Source organism: Telopea speciosissima, chromosome 6 (assembly GCF_018873765.1).
Source record: "Telopea speciosissima isolate NSW1024214 ecotype Mountain lineage chromosome 6, Tspe_v1, whole genome shotgun sequence".
Taxonomy (NCBI): domain Eukaryota; kingdom Viridiplantae; phylum Streptophyta; class Magnoliopsida; order Proteales; family Proteaceae; genus Telopea; species Telopea speciosissima.
Genome location: NC_057921.1, coordinates 57,412,914 through 57,427,544, shown reverse-complemented (window position 1 = coordinate 57,427,544; position 14,631 = coordinate 57,412,914). Strand labels below are relative to the sequence as shown.

Here is a 14,631-nt window from a genome sequence, read left to right as displayed (position 1 = left end):
AAGGCCAAATGTTCTCTGTGACACATGGGGGTGGGTGAAATGACCACCATGCCCCCTCTGAATGGTAGACCCATGTGTCTGGGCGCAAGCTACGCTGCAACACAGAGAACATTTGCCCTAAAAAGAAATATACTCCAATGTAGCATTCTTTCTCCCAAAAAATTACATCTATGTTGATGTCTCTACGTGTGATCCCATTGGCCCTGTGTTGTCCAAGGATTGGGATCCTCTCCAATAAAGAGATCATCCAATGAATGCCCAATGAGCCATCCAACGGCTGGGCTGCCTGGCACACATCCCGGCATGCACCCAGTCACTGTGCCAGACAGCCCAGCCGTTGGGCGTTCATTAGGCGATGCCCTCCCTCCACCTGGAAAATTTTGTACATCCAGGAGAATCCTTGAAACGCGGTTTGAAGAGGATAAGGACCCGTCACTTTCCCATTTCTCAGGAAGTCAGTAGTTATGAGACCAAGTCATAAAACGTCCATTTCCTACATAAAACTAAGTAAAAAGCTCCCTTGTGATAAGGTGGTTCCCATGTTGAGTTACGCTACAGAGGATACTGACCCCTTCCTCTCCTATTTCTCAGGGAGTCAGGAGTGTTAATGAATTCCCTATTTCCTTCGTAACTATATATATGCAATATTGCTCCCTCTGCTCACCGACGACTCATCTTGATGCTTCCCATGTTGATGTTGAGTTTCATTACCAGCAGAGGCCAATCAGTTAAACGTTAACCATCCAGAAACACGAGATAATTTGAAGCTTCTTCTTCGTCAAGGTCCACCTCTCTCTCTCTCTCTCTCTCCATCAAACCTTTGAACCTTGACTCAGGCTTTATCACATGAGTTGATTAGTTTCGTGCTTAAGAATTTAGATATGCCATTCTTGGCTTAATTGCATTACATACAGATAACTGTTTTTTATCATCTGAGAATGCGAAATTGAGCCAGAATGCATTCCAACAATAGATATCAAACACAGCCTAAGCTTGAAGGTGGAGAGGCCTGGTTAATTGCACTTTTATGTCAGTAGGATTTCCCCACTCACATTCAATGATCTTCAAATTGCCATCAATGTTTTAGCAAGAGTTCTTGTAAAAAGGTTATTCTATAGCGTCCGGATCCTCGACACACATGGCCTTTGTTGTGCCGCAGGATGTGCACCGGACACCCTGCAGTACGGCAACGGATTTTATTGTATTTTATATCAACATATGACAATTTGTAGGTTAATTATGTGGATGATGTTATTTCTATGGTTACATTTTATGGAAATTCGTATATGTCATTATCCATACAAATAAAATAAAAACTTCGTCTATAGATTTGGTAGTCTGGAAGTTCAGTTTTTTATAATATTTTTTTATTTTGCTATAAATCTACTACAATGCATCGCTCGGTGTTCTTATGATTTGAAGTTCCTTGTCTTTCCTTGCATTTTGCTCCAATACGTTAATTCGAAAATATTTTTTGATTTATTCATCTCATATTACTAAGTTTCTATTATCTATATTGATGTTGTTAATTGAGCATGGGCTTAATCAGAGTAACTAACAGTTGTTTACTTCTTCATTTTCTATGAAAATTTTACCAATTCACTTGTTCTTTATGTATACATTTTCAAGTAGTTTATGTTTTGTTTGTTGATTAACAGGTTCAACTACTTCTAAGGACAATATTGACACTCCAATATTGGTCTAAGTCTTTTGGGAACTTATAAGGTGAAAATGGATGGCATCTAGAGGCTAGAGTTTCCACAACATTTTTAGAAATGGGCCTACATTAGTTCAAAATGTGGTAAAGCTGGTATAATTGGTATTGGAACTACCTGAACTAAGCCACCAAATTACAAATCAAAGAAAATAAATTTTACGAACATGGATGCTTTGGAAGAATCAAAGAATCATATCTGGATATTCATTGCGCAGCCTTCTGCAACCATTTTCTTACATGGGTTTTCTGCTTCTTCACACCTGATTTTTTTATTAATTTTATCTATTTTCTGGGCTTGCAAGAGACGCACAATGCTTACTCTTGGAAATTCAAAACCAATGTTGAATAGTACACAGTCTTTATATTATTGGTCAGCCCTCATATCTTGTGTGGGTCTGTCTTTCTGTGGTCTTGTCTTATGTATGTTAAACTACCTCTCTGGGTATAGACATGGTTGGTCTGATCTAAAGCTTGTTGCCCAATTAGATTTTACATTCAGAACACTCACTTGGTTTTTTATCTCTATTTACCTACACATCCAGTTTTCTCATTCAAGTGAGCATAACTTCCCCACTATCCTAAGGAATTGGTGGATCTTCTATTTCCTGATGTCATGCTCTTATCTTGTTATACATCTCGATTTATATTGGAAACATTCGTCCTTGCAGTTCCTACTGTGGATCTCTGATGTTGTGTCCATTATTACCGGTTTGTTCTTTTGTTATGCTTGGTTGTTTTGTAAGGGACAAGAAGGTGGATATTTTTATCTTTCAGAGCCTCTTTTACAAACTAATGGACAAGGATCAAGGGTCACTGGAGAGAGTGTAACACCTTATGCAAATGCCAATCTTCTTAGTATTTTTACTTTCACTTGGATGGAACCTTTGCTTGCACTTGGGTATAAAAAAACATTGGACCTTGGAGATGTCCCTCAACTTGCCAATTATGATAGTGCCAATGCGGTCTATGCTCGTTTTAGAAATAAACTTGAATATGATGGTAGTGGTAGTGGTGATGTCACTCAAGTAAGCACACTCAAGCTAGTGAAGGCATTAGTTCTCTCAACATGGAAAGAAATTTTATGGACAGCTTTATTTTCCATTGTAAGCACATTGGCTTCTTATGTTGGACCATACCTTATTGACACCTTTGTTCAATATCTCAATAGCCCTCACCAAATTAAATATAAATGCTATATATTAGTGTTTATTTTCTTTCTTTCAAAGCTCATAAAGTGCCTCTCCCTTGTTCTTTCAATTGAGAATGATGGGAAATAGTGCTCGTGCTGCCTTGTTCACAATAATATTTAAGAAGGGTCTCAAGCTTTCAAACCAATCAAAGCAAGGCCACACTAGTGGGGAAAACGTTAATTTGTTGACTGTTGATGTTGAGAGGATTGGCTTTTTCAGTTGGTACTTGCATGATATATGGAGGGTGCCTCTTCAAGTTGTTTTAGCATTGCTGATCTTGTATAAAAGCCTCGGACTTGCTTCACTTGTGGCTTTGGTTGCCACAATAATTTTGATGTTAGTAAATGTTCCACTAGGAAAATTAGAGGAGAAATTTCAGAGAGAATTGATGGATTCAAAGGATCTAAGGATGAAGGTGACATCTGAGGCTTTGAGGAATACGAGAATTCTCAAGCTCCAGGGCTGGGAAATGAAGTTCTTGGCTAAGACAATTGAGCTCAGGAACTTTGAAACAAGATGGTTAAAAAAGTTACTTTATACATCAGCTGTGACTACTTTTTTGAACTTGTCTACTCCCATGTTTGTATCCATGGTTACTTTTGGGTTTTGTGTGCTTACGGGAATTCCATTAGAGTCAGGGAAAATTATATCTGCACTTGCAACATTTGATATATTGCAATGGCCCATATATAATCTTCCAGATACAATTTCCATGGTAGTTCAGACTAAAGTTTCCCTTGATAGGATAGTCTCATTCCTCTGTCTCGATGATCTTAATCCAAATATAGTACAAAAGCTTCCAAGAAATTGTACCGACATTGCAGTTGAGATTATTAGTGGGAATTTCTCTTGGGACATTCATTCCCCTAATCGTACATTAATAGATCTTAATTTTAGAGTGTATCGTGGTATGAGAGTAGTTGTTTGTGGTTCTGTTGGGTCAGGCAAGTCAAGTCTACTTTCATGCATATTGGGGGAAGTGCCGAAGGTATCTGGAGACATTAAGTTGAATGGGACGAAGGCCTTTGTTGCACAATCACCTTGGATACAAAGTGGCAAGATAGTAGACAATATATTGTTTGGTAAGGAGATGGACAAAGAAAGGTATGAGATGATCCTTGAAGCATGTTCATTGAATAAGGACCTAGAATTATTTGCTTTTGGAGACCAAACTATCATTGGGGACAGAGGGGTCAACTTGAGTGGTGGGCAGAAGCAAAGAATTCAGTTTGCACGTGCTTTGTACCATGATGCTGATATTTATCTACTTGATGATCCTTTTAGTGCTGTAGATGCTCACACAGGAACTCATTTATTTAAGGTAACTTCTCTGACCTCCACTTCCAAAACTTTCTTTGATTAATTAGCTTGAAGATATACATTCATTGCTTACATCACAATTTTGTCCACTAGAAAAGGGTTTGATATAAAAATTGGTATTAGAGCATAATCAAATGAATCATGTTCTTGTATGTTAAACCTATGGTTTGATGTTACGTATTGTTGTAGAACTTAAAGTATATTAATATGTATAACTATTTGGGTCTATTAAGTAATCACAATTTTTATGAGTGCCTAATGTGAAGAATTGAACATCTGTGACAGGAATGTTTGTTGGGAATTTTGGGTTCAAAAACAGTAATATACGTTACCCACCAAGTAGAATTTTTAGCTTCTGCTGATCTTATTCTGGTGAGAATATGCCATATTTTTTCACTAACATTAAACATCCAACCTGGTTTGAGAGTAATTATTTACCTTATCTTATTTGGCAGGTTATGAGAGATGGTAGGATTACTCAAGCTGGAAAGTTCGAAGAAATTCTTCGTTTAGGAACCGACTTTATGGAGTTAGTGTGTCCACATAAGAAAGCATTGGAAAAACTTAATTCTATTCAACATGACGATGCTTTAGATAATTTAATTGATGGTGAGGAAGATAATGGTACTATGTTGTTGAAGTCTATTCAAGATGATGAGGAAATGGAATCTAAGAACTACAAAACAGAAAAATTGGTTGGGTCAAAAACACAGCTTGTCCAAGAAGAAGAGAGAGAAAAGGGTGAAGTTAGTTTTTCATTTTACTGGAAGTATGTTACCACTGCATATAAAGGGGCTTTGGTACCATTGATATTACTGGCAGAAGTTATTTTTCAACTTCTGCGAATAGTTAGTAGTTACTGGATGGTGTTGGTTACTCCTGATTCAGAGAATGTGAAACCTCATATTAGAGGATCCACTGTCATCTTTGTTTATGTTTCTTTGACACTTGGAGGCTCTCTTTGTGTACTTATAAGGTCCATGCTCGTTGTAACTGTTGGATACAAGACATCAACTCTACTATTCAACAAAATGCATTTGTCTATTTTTCGTGCTCCCTTATCATTTTTTGATTCCACTCCGAGTGGAAGGATTCTAAATCGGGTTAGTCTAAATGCTTAATTTCTCTTGGGATCCAAATGATCTTGTTTCATCACGATAAAAGTTAATATAATTTAAAACTCTATTTTTATACAGGTATCTATAGATCAAAGTGCGGTTGATACCTCTATTCCACATCAATTTGAAGAAGTTCTTATCTCAATCATAGCATTCCTGGGAAATACAGCAGTAATGTCACAGGTTTCATGGCAAATGTTAATAGTTTTTGTTCCAATGACTATGACATGCATTTGGTACCAGGTAATTCTATAGCCACTTCGACTTCTCATGATTACATCAAGCTCAAGTATAGTTTCCCCACGCTTAACAAGATAAAATATAAGTTAGTTCAAGCTTGCTTTGATTAGTGAATTATGAATTTGCTTTGTTCAGATCAAAATTAATTTAGTGGTGGACAAACATATGCTTGGGGTAAAGTGGTGTTTTAAACAATTTTATTCCTCTTGAATTTATAAAAAATATATATAAGAATCGTTTCATGTAAACTACTGTAAAGCTGCATGTAGTCTTTCACTTACTAAAATTGTTTTGAAAAAAAATACCAAACAAGGCTAATGTTATCAAGTACAAAGTGCACCAAAAGTGACATGGTAATATGCATATAATATTTAATTACAAAAAAAAAAAAATGCATATAATATTTTAGATATATATGGATAAAAGTATATTATAGTCTATTACTCTTTTGGTAGCTTGGTCGGTTGGAACTCATACATGAGAGTTTCTTATTGATACCTTTTAAGGTGTAAAATAATTTGTAACCTTATTTTTTGCCCTCTTAATATAACACAATTATTCTTTTAGTGAGGATAAAATCTTATTTTTTTCACATGTGTCTGCACAAAAGCATGACAATGCATGACAGTTCTTGAGAATTACACAACGATAAAGTCGCTTTAAATTTTTTTAAAATCCTTTTTACCCTTCACTTAAAAGTTTTTGGGAATAAAGCGCAAAAAGGCAATCAAAAGAAGGTTACATTTTCAAATACACCTATAGAGGAAAGCACTGTAGAGGAGTTTTTTCTCGCTAAAAGGATTCATTAATGAGAAGAAAAGAAAATTAAATATATAGAAACAAAGACCTGAACATTCCCAAGCGAAGGATAAAAGAGAAGCAACCCCACCTACGACAAAGCCATCAACGGAACCACCCCTCCTATTAATAGAATTTGAATCTAGGTACCTATAGAGGAGTCATTTAGATAGTCCCTCTAAAAATAATAATTAACAAACGTTAATAAATAATTTCTTATTATTGCACTAGCTAAATAGTAAATCAATTATTAATTATGAAAATAAATTAGATGATTTAAAACTAATAAATAAATAAATAATTTTCAATAATAAATATTAAAGATTAAAATAAATTTTTTAAGGAGAAATGTTCATTACTAAGCCCTGTCTTAGTGGTCCAACAATTTTGGGTCATGTGTTATGTGGAGGACTACTTTAGTCAAACTGACCAATATTAGATAGTTATTCCCCATTTGGATTAGTCAAGTGTCAAGTTTTGGATCCAATCTCCATTATATGGTCCACCATGTGTGTACTTCTATCCTTTTATTTTCAATGGATGGACTGAAGTTACCCAAAGTGGCGAAAAAAAGTTGAACTTTCAACCAATCAGGACTCAAATTTGATAGATTAATAGGATATGAGTTGGACAATTCCACATCAATAACATTTGAGCATTAATGGAACTGCAATGTGGCAGTTATTTGGGCAGTCAAGAGACACTTATCTAGGGTGGACCATCTACATTGCCACATTATTAATTAGTTGATAATTTCAATGAGAAAATTTTCTTCTTCCTTCTTTCCTTTCCATATTTCTTTTTCATTTCACTTCTTTTTGCGTCTATCTTTCACATCCCTCATTTTTCCTTAATGAAGCGTGTGGACTTTGCTAAGCATTCAAAAAGAATTACATAGCCTAATGAAGTACTAGGCTGTGCTACGTTGTATTTTTGTGCTAAATTGCATTAATGTGCTTTCAGTGATAGTGAATAAGCTCATCATCCGCAAATTTAGATTTGACAAAAACTTGATATGGATACGTGTGTTTCTTAATTGAATTTAAAATTTGACATTGTGATTTAAAAGCGATTAAAAAGAAAACAGATACCATGAAATTTTGGCTACAATTATGTTCATGTTCACTAAAAAATTTATCTAAGAATTTGAGGATTGAACTTTTGGTATATAGTTGACATAAAAGTATATAATTCAATCAACATTTGATAAAAAAAAGAAAATAGTAATCATTCCAATGAAAATAATTGGAGTAACTAATTGTAATGAAATATTTTCCTACATTTTCACTAACCATACATTCTATACACTTTTTTTATATTGTACCTATTTTTTTATTTTATGAACTTTGTCTTGTAGCAATACTACATATCTACAACACGAGAACTATCACGGCTAGTTGGAGTATGCCAGGCTCCAATTATACAATATTTTGTTGAATCTAGTTTGGGTTCATCCACAATCAGGTGCTTCGATCAAGAAGAGAGATTTATGGACACATACCTCAAGTTGGTGGATGGGTATTTCCAGCTCAAATTTCATCTCTCGGGTGCAATGGAGTGGTTATGCTTCCGCATGGATATGTTGGCATCCATTACATATGTCATTTCTTTGGTTTTCTTGATCTCAGTGCTCAAGGGAGTGCTCAGTCCAGGTCAAATTTTAAATTTGAGATCTTATAAAATCATCCTTGAGGAAAACCATGATTGATTGCTAACATGAAATCACGATTTTCAAATTTATTTGTTTTGTTTTGTCTCTTGAAGGTGTTGTGGGCTTAGCAGTCACATATGGGCTTCGTTTTAGTATGCATGGGGTCATATGGGATCTTAGCAGTCTTGAGAATAAAATAATATCTGTTGAGAGAATACTGCAATATGCCAGCATCCCTAGTGAACCCCCTTTGTTGGTAGAAGAAGATAGGCCAAGCCGTGAATGGCCATCACAAGGGAAAGTTGATATTGTTGATCTACAGGCAATCCTCATTCTAGACTCCTTACTTATCTCCCCTTTTATGGAATAAATCCTTTGAATCCTGATTTTGTTGGATGGTTTTTCTTTCTCCTATGGAATTCTGCTAAGCGTCATGATTTGATTATTTAATATGTTTGTAGGTCCGGTATGCCCCACACCTTCCTCTTGTCTTGCGAGGTCTCACATGTACTTTCCTTGGCGGGACAAAGAATGGCATTGTTGGGCGAACAGGAAGTGGTAAATCAACACTCATACAGGCTCTCTTCCGCATGCTTGAACCTACAGCTGGTCAGATTTGGATAGATGATATCAACATCTCCAGGATTGGCCTTCATGACTTGAGGTCAAGACTGAGTATCATCCCACAAGACCCAATAATGTTTGAGGGGACGATAAGAAGCAATCTTGACCCACTTGAAGTGTACACTGATGAAGAGATATGGGAGGTGAGATTATTTCTCATTCGATTAATATTTACAAAGATAGGATGAACATGTCTTCTGCTTACTATTGATTCACACACAAAACAAACACATCGCAATTGACTAGTTTGGGACATGTACTATATGAACTCCTTCCTCATCGTCCTCTTTTTTTTGTTCTTTTTATGAAATCCTTTCCAATTATATTGAAATCATTTCATTAGATGCATGGAACCTCTTAGGGCCAAGTTTGGCCTAAGAGATTCTCTTAGTTGGGACCTCGGAAGTGTACTATTTTTACTTCCTTGTTTTCCAAGTCCACGTGACACCCCCTTGCTTGTTCATTTCAAAATTTTTTTTACTTAGCTCATCTTTGATGATCAATTCTATGTTATCTTGAATAAGCAAGTAGGATGTTAAGTTGACATGGACTTTTTGCGATTTTAGGCTTTGGATAAATGCCAGCTTGGTGATGAAGTTAGAAAGAAGGAAAAAAAGCTTTATTCAGCAGGTTGGTTTCCTCACATATTCACTCTATGCCAAAGTTGCTCGATCAACATCAATTTATTCATGCACAATTACCCGAACCCTACAAAATACCTCCCAACCCCCTAGTCTTTATGAAAAAAAAGTCAAAGAAGAAAAATTAATAAAAATAAAATCTTGAATAGCTAACCCATTTTCATATGGTGGATGTTGCAGTGATCGAGAATGGAGAGAATTGGAGCATGGGTCAAAAGCAGTTAGCCTGTTTAGGGCGGGTATTGCTCAAGAGGAGCAAAGTGTTAGTACTCGATGAAGCTACTGCATCAGTGGATACTGCGACTGACTATCTAATTCAGAAATCTCTTAGGCAACACTTTTCTGGGTCTACTATCATCACAATCGCACATAGGATAACATCAATTCTTGACATCGATATGGTTGTCCTTCTTGATGATGGTTAGTGGCTAGTAATAAGTGCAACACAAGAAAATGGATTCAGTTGAGTTCAATAATACGTCATCTCATCCTTTTTCTTGTGCTTACCTAATCAGATCCACATGCTTTCTTGTCTTAAACAGGCCTTGTATTGGAATATGATTCTCCATCCAAATTGTTAGAGATCAAATCCTCATCATTTGCGAAGCTTGTTAAGGAGTATACTCGAAGATGTAGTTCCTAGATTTAAAAGGCTATATGAGTTTTGAATATACAGATGTAAGTAGGTTGTATTACACTAAGATGCATTGATATTTTGACTATAACAAATTCGAAGAAGACAATGGATTAGATATCAAGGCTGCCTATAATCATTTTAGTTGGCATTGGCACTTAATTGATGTATTTGAGATAGAAAAAAATATAAGAGGAAAAAATAAGAAGTCTTTTTATTCATGCATGCATGTCTATAAACCTTTGGAAAAGTTTTAGTAATCCAAAGGTATCTGTAGACCACCAAAAATGTATATCATATGACACATTGGATAGACTGAAATTTTTTTGACAATAGAGACCAAGGTCCCATGCTCACATGTCAAGTTTTAGCCAAAATGGAACTGGCTAAGGGAAAAATAAAGCTTTGAAAATCCAGTATGTGAAACATGTATTTTTTTAGAAGAAACAGACAGCTAAAAATACAAGTGAATATGCCAATATGTGGGAGGGTATATGCTGAAACTGAGTCCAGAATTTGACATGTAGCCAATCATAGACCATTTCTAATATCCATACAATCAAAATTGTCACATCACCCTATAGTATGGCAAAACTTGGTGTTGGTATAGATATATCCTTTAAAGTCTGCCGATCAATGAATTTTTGTCATAAAGTTTACAACAACGACAACCATAACCTTATCTCAACTAAATGGGATCGGTTACATGGATCCGAAGAGGTCATGATAGTAATAGAAATAAGAGAAGTAGAAGGGAGCAAAAAGATAAAATAAAAACTACTAAAGTTAAAAAAAAAAAAAGGAGCAAAAGGAAATAAAAAAGATAAAATAAAATAAAATTACTAAAGAAAAGGGTCTAAGCAGTAGTCAAAGCAGCATCCCAGGAACATCCCCCTACAAGGGGTCGGCTACACGGGTCCTTGTCCTCCAAACAACTCTATCGGCGGCCATACTAGGATTGAGTCCTACCACATGCATATCCTTTCTTACCACTTCTCCAATAGTCATTTTAGGCCTGCCCCTATCTCTTTTAACTCTTTCAAACAAAAAAGAGAATAGGTTGGACATGCCGCTAGGGTGCTCAGCATGTGCCATCCTCTCTCCTCCCCTTTTGGAAAAGACCCCCTGTCCTCCTGTGTCCATCTTTGTGGTTGGTGTATGCCGCTAGCTTACTGAAAGTTGACGACGTACCTAACCCTCTCCCAATAGAAACTTTGTTTGTTGCTACAAGAAAATTTGTCCTCTCAAAGTTTTCCTTCCATGGTCATGCTTTTAACCCGAACATCTCAAAAAATCTTCCTAGAGTAGCAATTTGAATTGTTCCTATAGCTAACCATATGGGAGGTTTTTCAGATCTCAAAAATGTATGGTTGAGTTTCTTCACAAAAAGATTTCTTAATTAAATAGCACTACACGACATCAACTTTTTGATTAATGTGTTTGTTTTAAAAAATTTCTAACCTCCAATTTTTAGTAAGTTAGGAATGTCAAAGAAAATAAGTAATTTGTAACCTTTTAAAAGGGGAAAGTTTTGAGAGTTGAGATGCCTTGGGGAAGGGTAAGGTCATTACCCAACCTTTCCCTACATATATGTAGGGATGTAAACGGATTGGATTCGACTCGAATAGTGCTATATCCGCATCCGCATCCGATTAGCTATCGGACGGATTCGGATAGTGCTAAACGGATACGGATACAGAACGGATATTTTATCTATTTACATGTAAATATAGCTTTTCGGATAGCTATAGCCTGTTCGTATCCACATTGATTTAGCTTTCGGACGGATTCAGATAGTGCTAAACAGATACGAATCCGGATACGAAAATGGATTTCGGCTATTCATTTACACCCCTACATATATGGTAAGAACTACCTAACACAAAAATTTATTAAATAATTTATACAAGAACAAGTGCAAGTCTAATGAGTTTACACCCAATTTCCCTTATAATGAAAAGAAAGTTTTCATAGTTCCGCTTAGTCAAATCCAATTTCAGGCTCCATCATTATTGTATGGCCCACCATGATCAGGTAGGGCATGGATCCCACCCGGGCAGGGTGCTCGACCAGTGAGTAGGGTGGTCATTTTGCCCTGTTTGTGTAAGGCTGCACGCTGACTGCACCGACAGGAGATTCAAATATACAAAATTTTCTCCCTATATAAATTCAAACACCCAACCCCTTTTCATGCAACAATCTGAGCTCATTCCGTTCTCCGTTTCATTTCTCCATGGCACATCCTACTATGTTCCTTGGTCTTCTGATAGTAACATACTTTAGTGTAAGAAAAATGTTTCTTTTCCTTATCTATTCATTCCAACTTATTTATTGTTTTATCATTCTTATTTGGTTTTTTTTTTTTCCCATGATATTTTAGGTTTCTCAAGCTGAAAATGCTTTCTCACAGTACTGGGAAGATCATATTACTCTTTCACATCCTCCACATTGGATGGCTGCAAAAGCTTCTCCATTAAGCCTCCATCAGATGTCATTGTTTATGAAACTTATAGAAGAAAATGAATTGGCTTCCCACCTATCTTCATTTTGTAAGTTGGCTAATGTTGCTTGTTCTACAAATGCATTGGTGAAGAACACTATAATGGACAAAACACTGCCACCAATAGCCCTATTTAGTGGTGAGAAAAATAAATATGATGATCTTCCAAATGAAACACCCCTATCAATTGCTAGCCAAGGGGGTTTGCCATATTTTCGACAATCAATGGTGAAACAGAGTGGTTTCATGCCTATCCCTGATCTAAGGGACCCTGTGTCATATAAATCATTCCTGCCGCGACCTTTGGCATCAAAAATCCCATTTTCCTTTGCTCGGATTGAAGAATTGAAGAAGCTTTTTGGTGTGGTAGATGAATCAAACATGGATGATTATATAAAACGCAGCCTCGAGATATGTGAGATGAGTCCAACTCAAGATGAGCAGAGAACTTGTGTGACTTCTGCTGAAGATCTCATTGATTTTGTTGTGGATAAATTAGGGCACCATGTAAACATATGGAGTACTGAGAATGTTGAAGGATCTTATGAGAATGTCACAATTGGAGATGTGAAACTCATCCATGGAAACCTCTCTGAACCACCAGCCTTATGTCATAGTATACCATTCCTATTTCAACTTTATTATTGTCATGTTTTACCTAAAGTAAAAGTATATGCCGTTGATATACATGGTAGAAAGAAAGTGAATCATGCAATCATGGCATGCCATTATGATACATCAACTTGGAATCCAAACCATCTTGCTTTTAAGTTGATAGGTTTTGGACCGGGTCTTATTGAAGTTTGTCATTGGATAAATGAGAATGGAGTGGTCTGGACAAAGGTACTCTAGTTTGAAGATTTTAATATCTTCCAAGTTCTATTGTTTGTGTTATATTTTACTGATGAAGTTATTTGAAAGGCTAGATAATGACCTTTTTTTTTTTGTTTATAATGTCTTTCAAGTTTCAATATAATTTTGTTCTTCATTTGTCCATCCTACGAGATGACAACTTAAATAAATTAAAAAAAAAAAAAGGAAACAAGCTCAACCATGTCATGCATGCGCATTACACATGAACAATTCTACATTACAAAAGGAAGGCAAAAGCTATGAATAAAAATTATTGGAAAAAGGATTCTGTCCAGGAGCATGACTCTTGCATCCAGACATAAGATGGTCCAAAATGACCACCACATCCTCATGAAAAGCGGAAATCCCGCTCCTATTGATGCTTGCCTGTGCACTTTTTTCACTGGCTCACATGCTGTTGCAAAGACCATGCTCCTGGACAGAGAACGCATCCCCAAAAACTATACACCAAAACTGGTAATCATCTATATACACACCAGTCAACTCAGTTGCACGAATAAAATTATAGAAAGATCATCATGAAGAATCGGTCTAAGAATCACTCTAAGAACAACTCGACAAAAAGGCAGTTTTTATTCATTTCCTAGAGGTTCATCTTTTCTTCTCTCACTTTGTTGAAAATATCGTTTAAGTTTCTAGTGAGGAGTTGTCCCACAAGAAGAGTCACGAAGGCGACATTGTCGGGTTTTGGTATGAGCTGAAAAAACACCTATTGGGTTTATAGTGAGCCGCATAAAAACTACATTGTAAGCATTTGATTGCTATCTTGGAAAACAATCGAAATAGAATTCAAGAGCTTGAGGAGCCTTAGTAGTGGACGTAGGGGGTTAGCTGAACCACTTTAAACCTACTTATCTTCTAATTACTTCAAATTTAGTTTTAGCTTGACCTATTACCGATCCAATCTTTCTTCTAATGTAAATGTTGGCCAAATGTACTCTGTGCTGGGTGCGCAGGATGCGCCCAGACACATGGGGGTGGGCGAAATGATTGCCCCGCCCCCCTAAATGGCAGAGAACAATCGCCTGTAAATATTATACCTTAGCATCTTACCGATGAATTGAACAATTTTGCCCCTATACCCACACGCCAAATGTTCTCTGTGCCGGGGGCTCAGGCTGCTCCCAGACACATGTGGGTGGGTGAAATGACCACCTTGCCCCCTAAATGATAGGCCCATGTGTCTAGGAGTAGGCTGTGCTGCAGCACAGAGAACATCTGCCCTCAAAAGAAATCTGCTCCAATGTAGCGTTCTTTCTTCCATTAAAAAATTACATCTATGTTGACGTCTCTACATGTGATCTCATTGGCCCTGTGTTGTCCGA

General features: G+C 36.5%; 1 protein-coding gene and 1 pseudogene across 1 annotated transcript; both read left to right on the top strand.

Moving 5' to 3' along the window:
* The first annotated feature begins 2,423 nt into the window (after positions 1-2,423).
* On the top strand, positions 2,424-9,960 carry LOC122664463 (annotated as a pseudogene).
* Positions 9,961-12,129: 2,169 nt separating this feature from the next.
* On the top strand, positions 12,130-13,285 carry LOC122665980 (polygalacturonase non-catalytic subunit AroGP2-like). The gene is made up of 2 exons (XM_043862097.1): positions 12,130-12,217; positions 12,314-13,285. The coding sequence occupies exons 1-2, from the start codon at positions 12,167-12,169 to the stop codon at positions 13,283-13,285; spliced, it is 1,023 nt and encodes a 340-aa protein (XP_043718032.1). The 5' UTR covers positions 12,130-12,166.
* Positions 13,286-14,631: the final 1,346 nt, after the last annotated feature.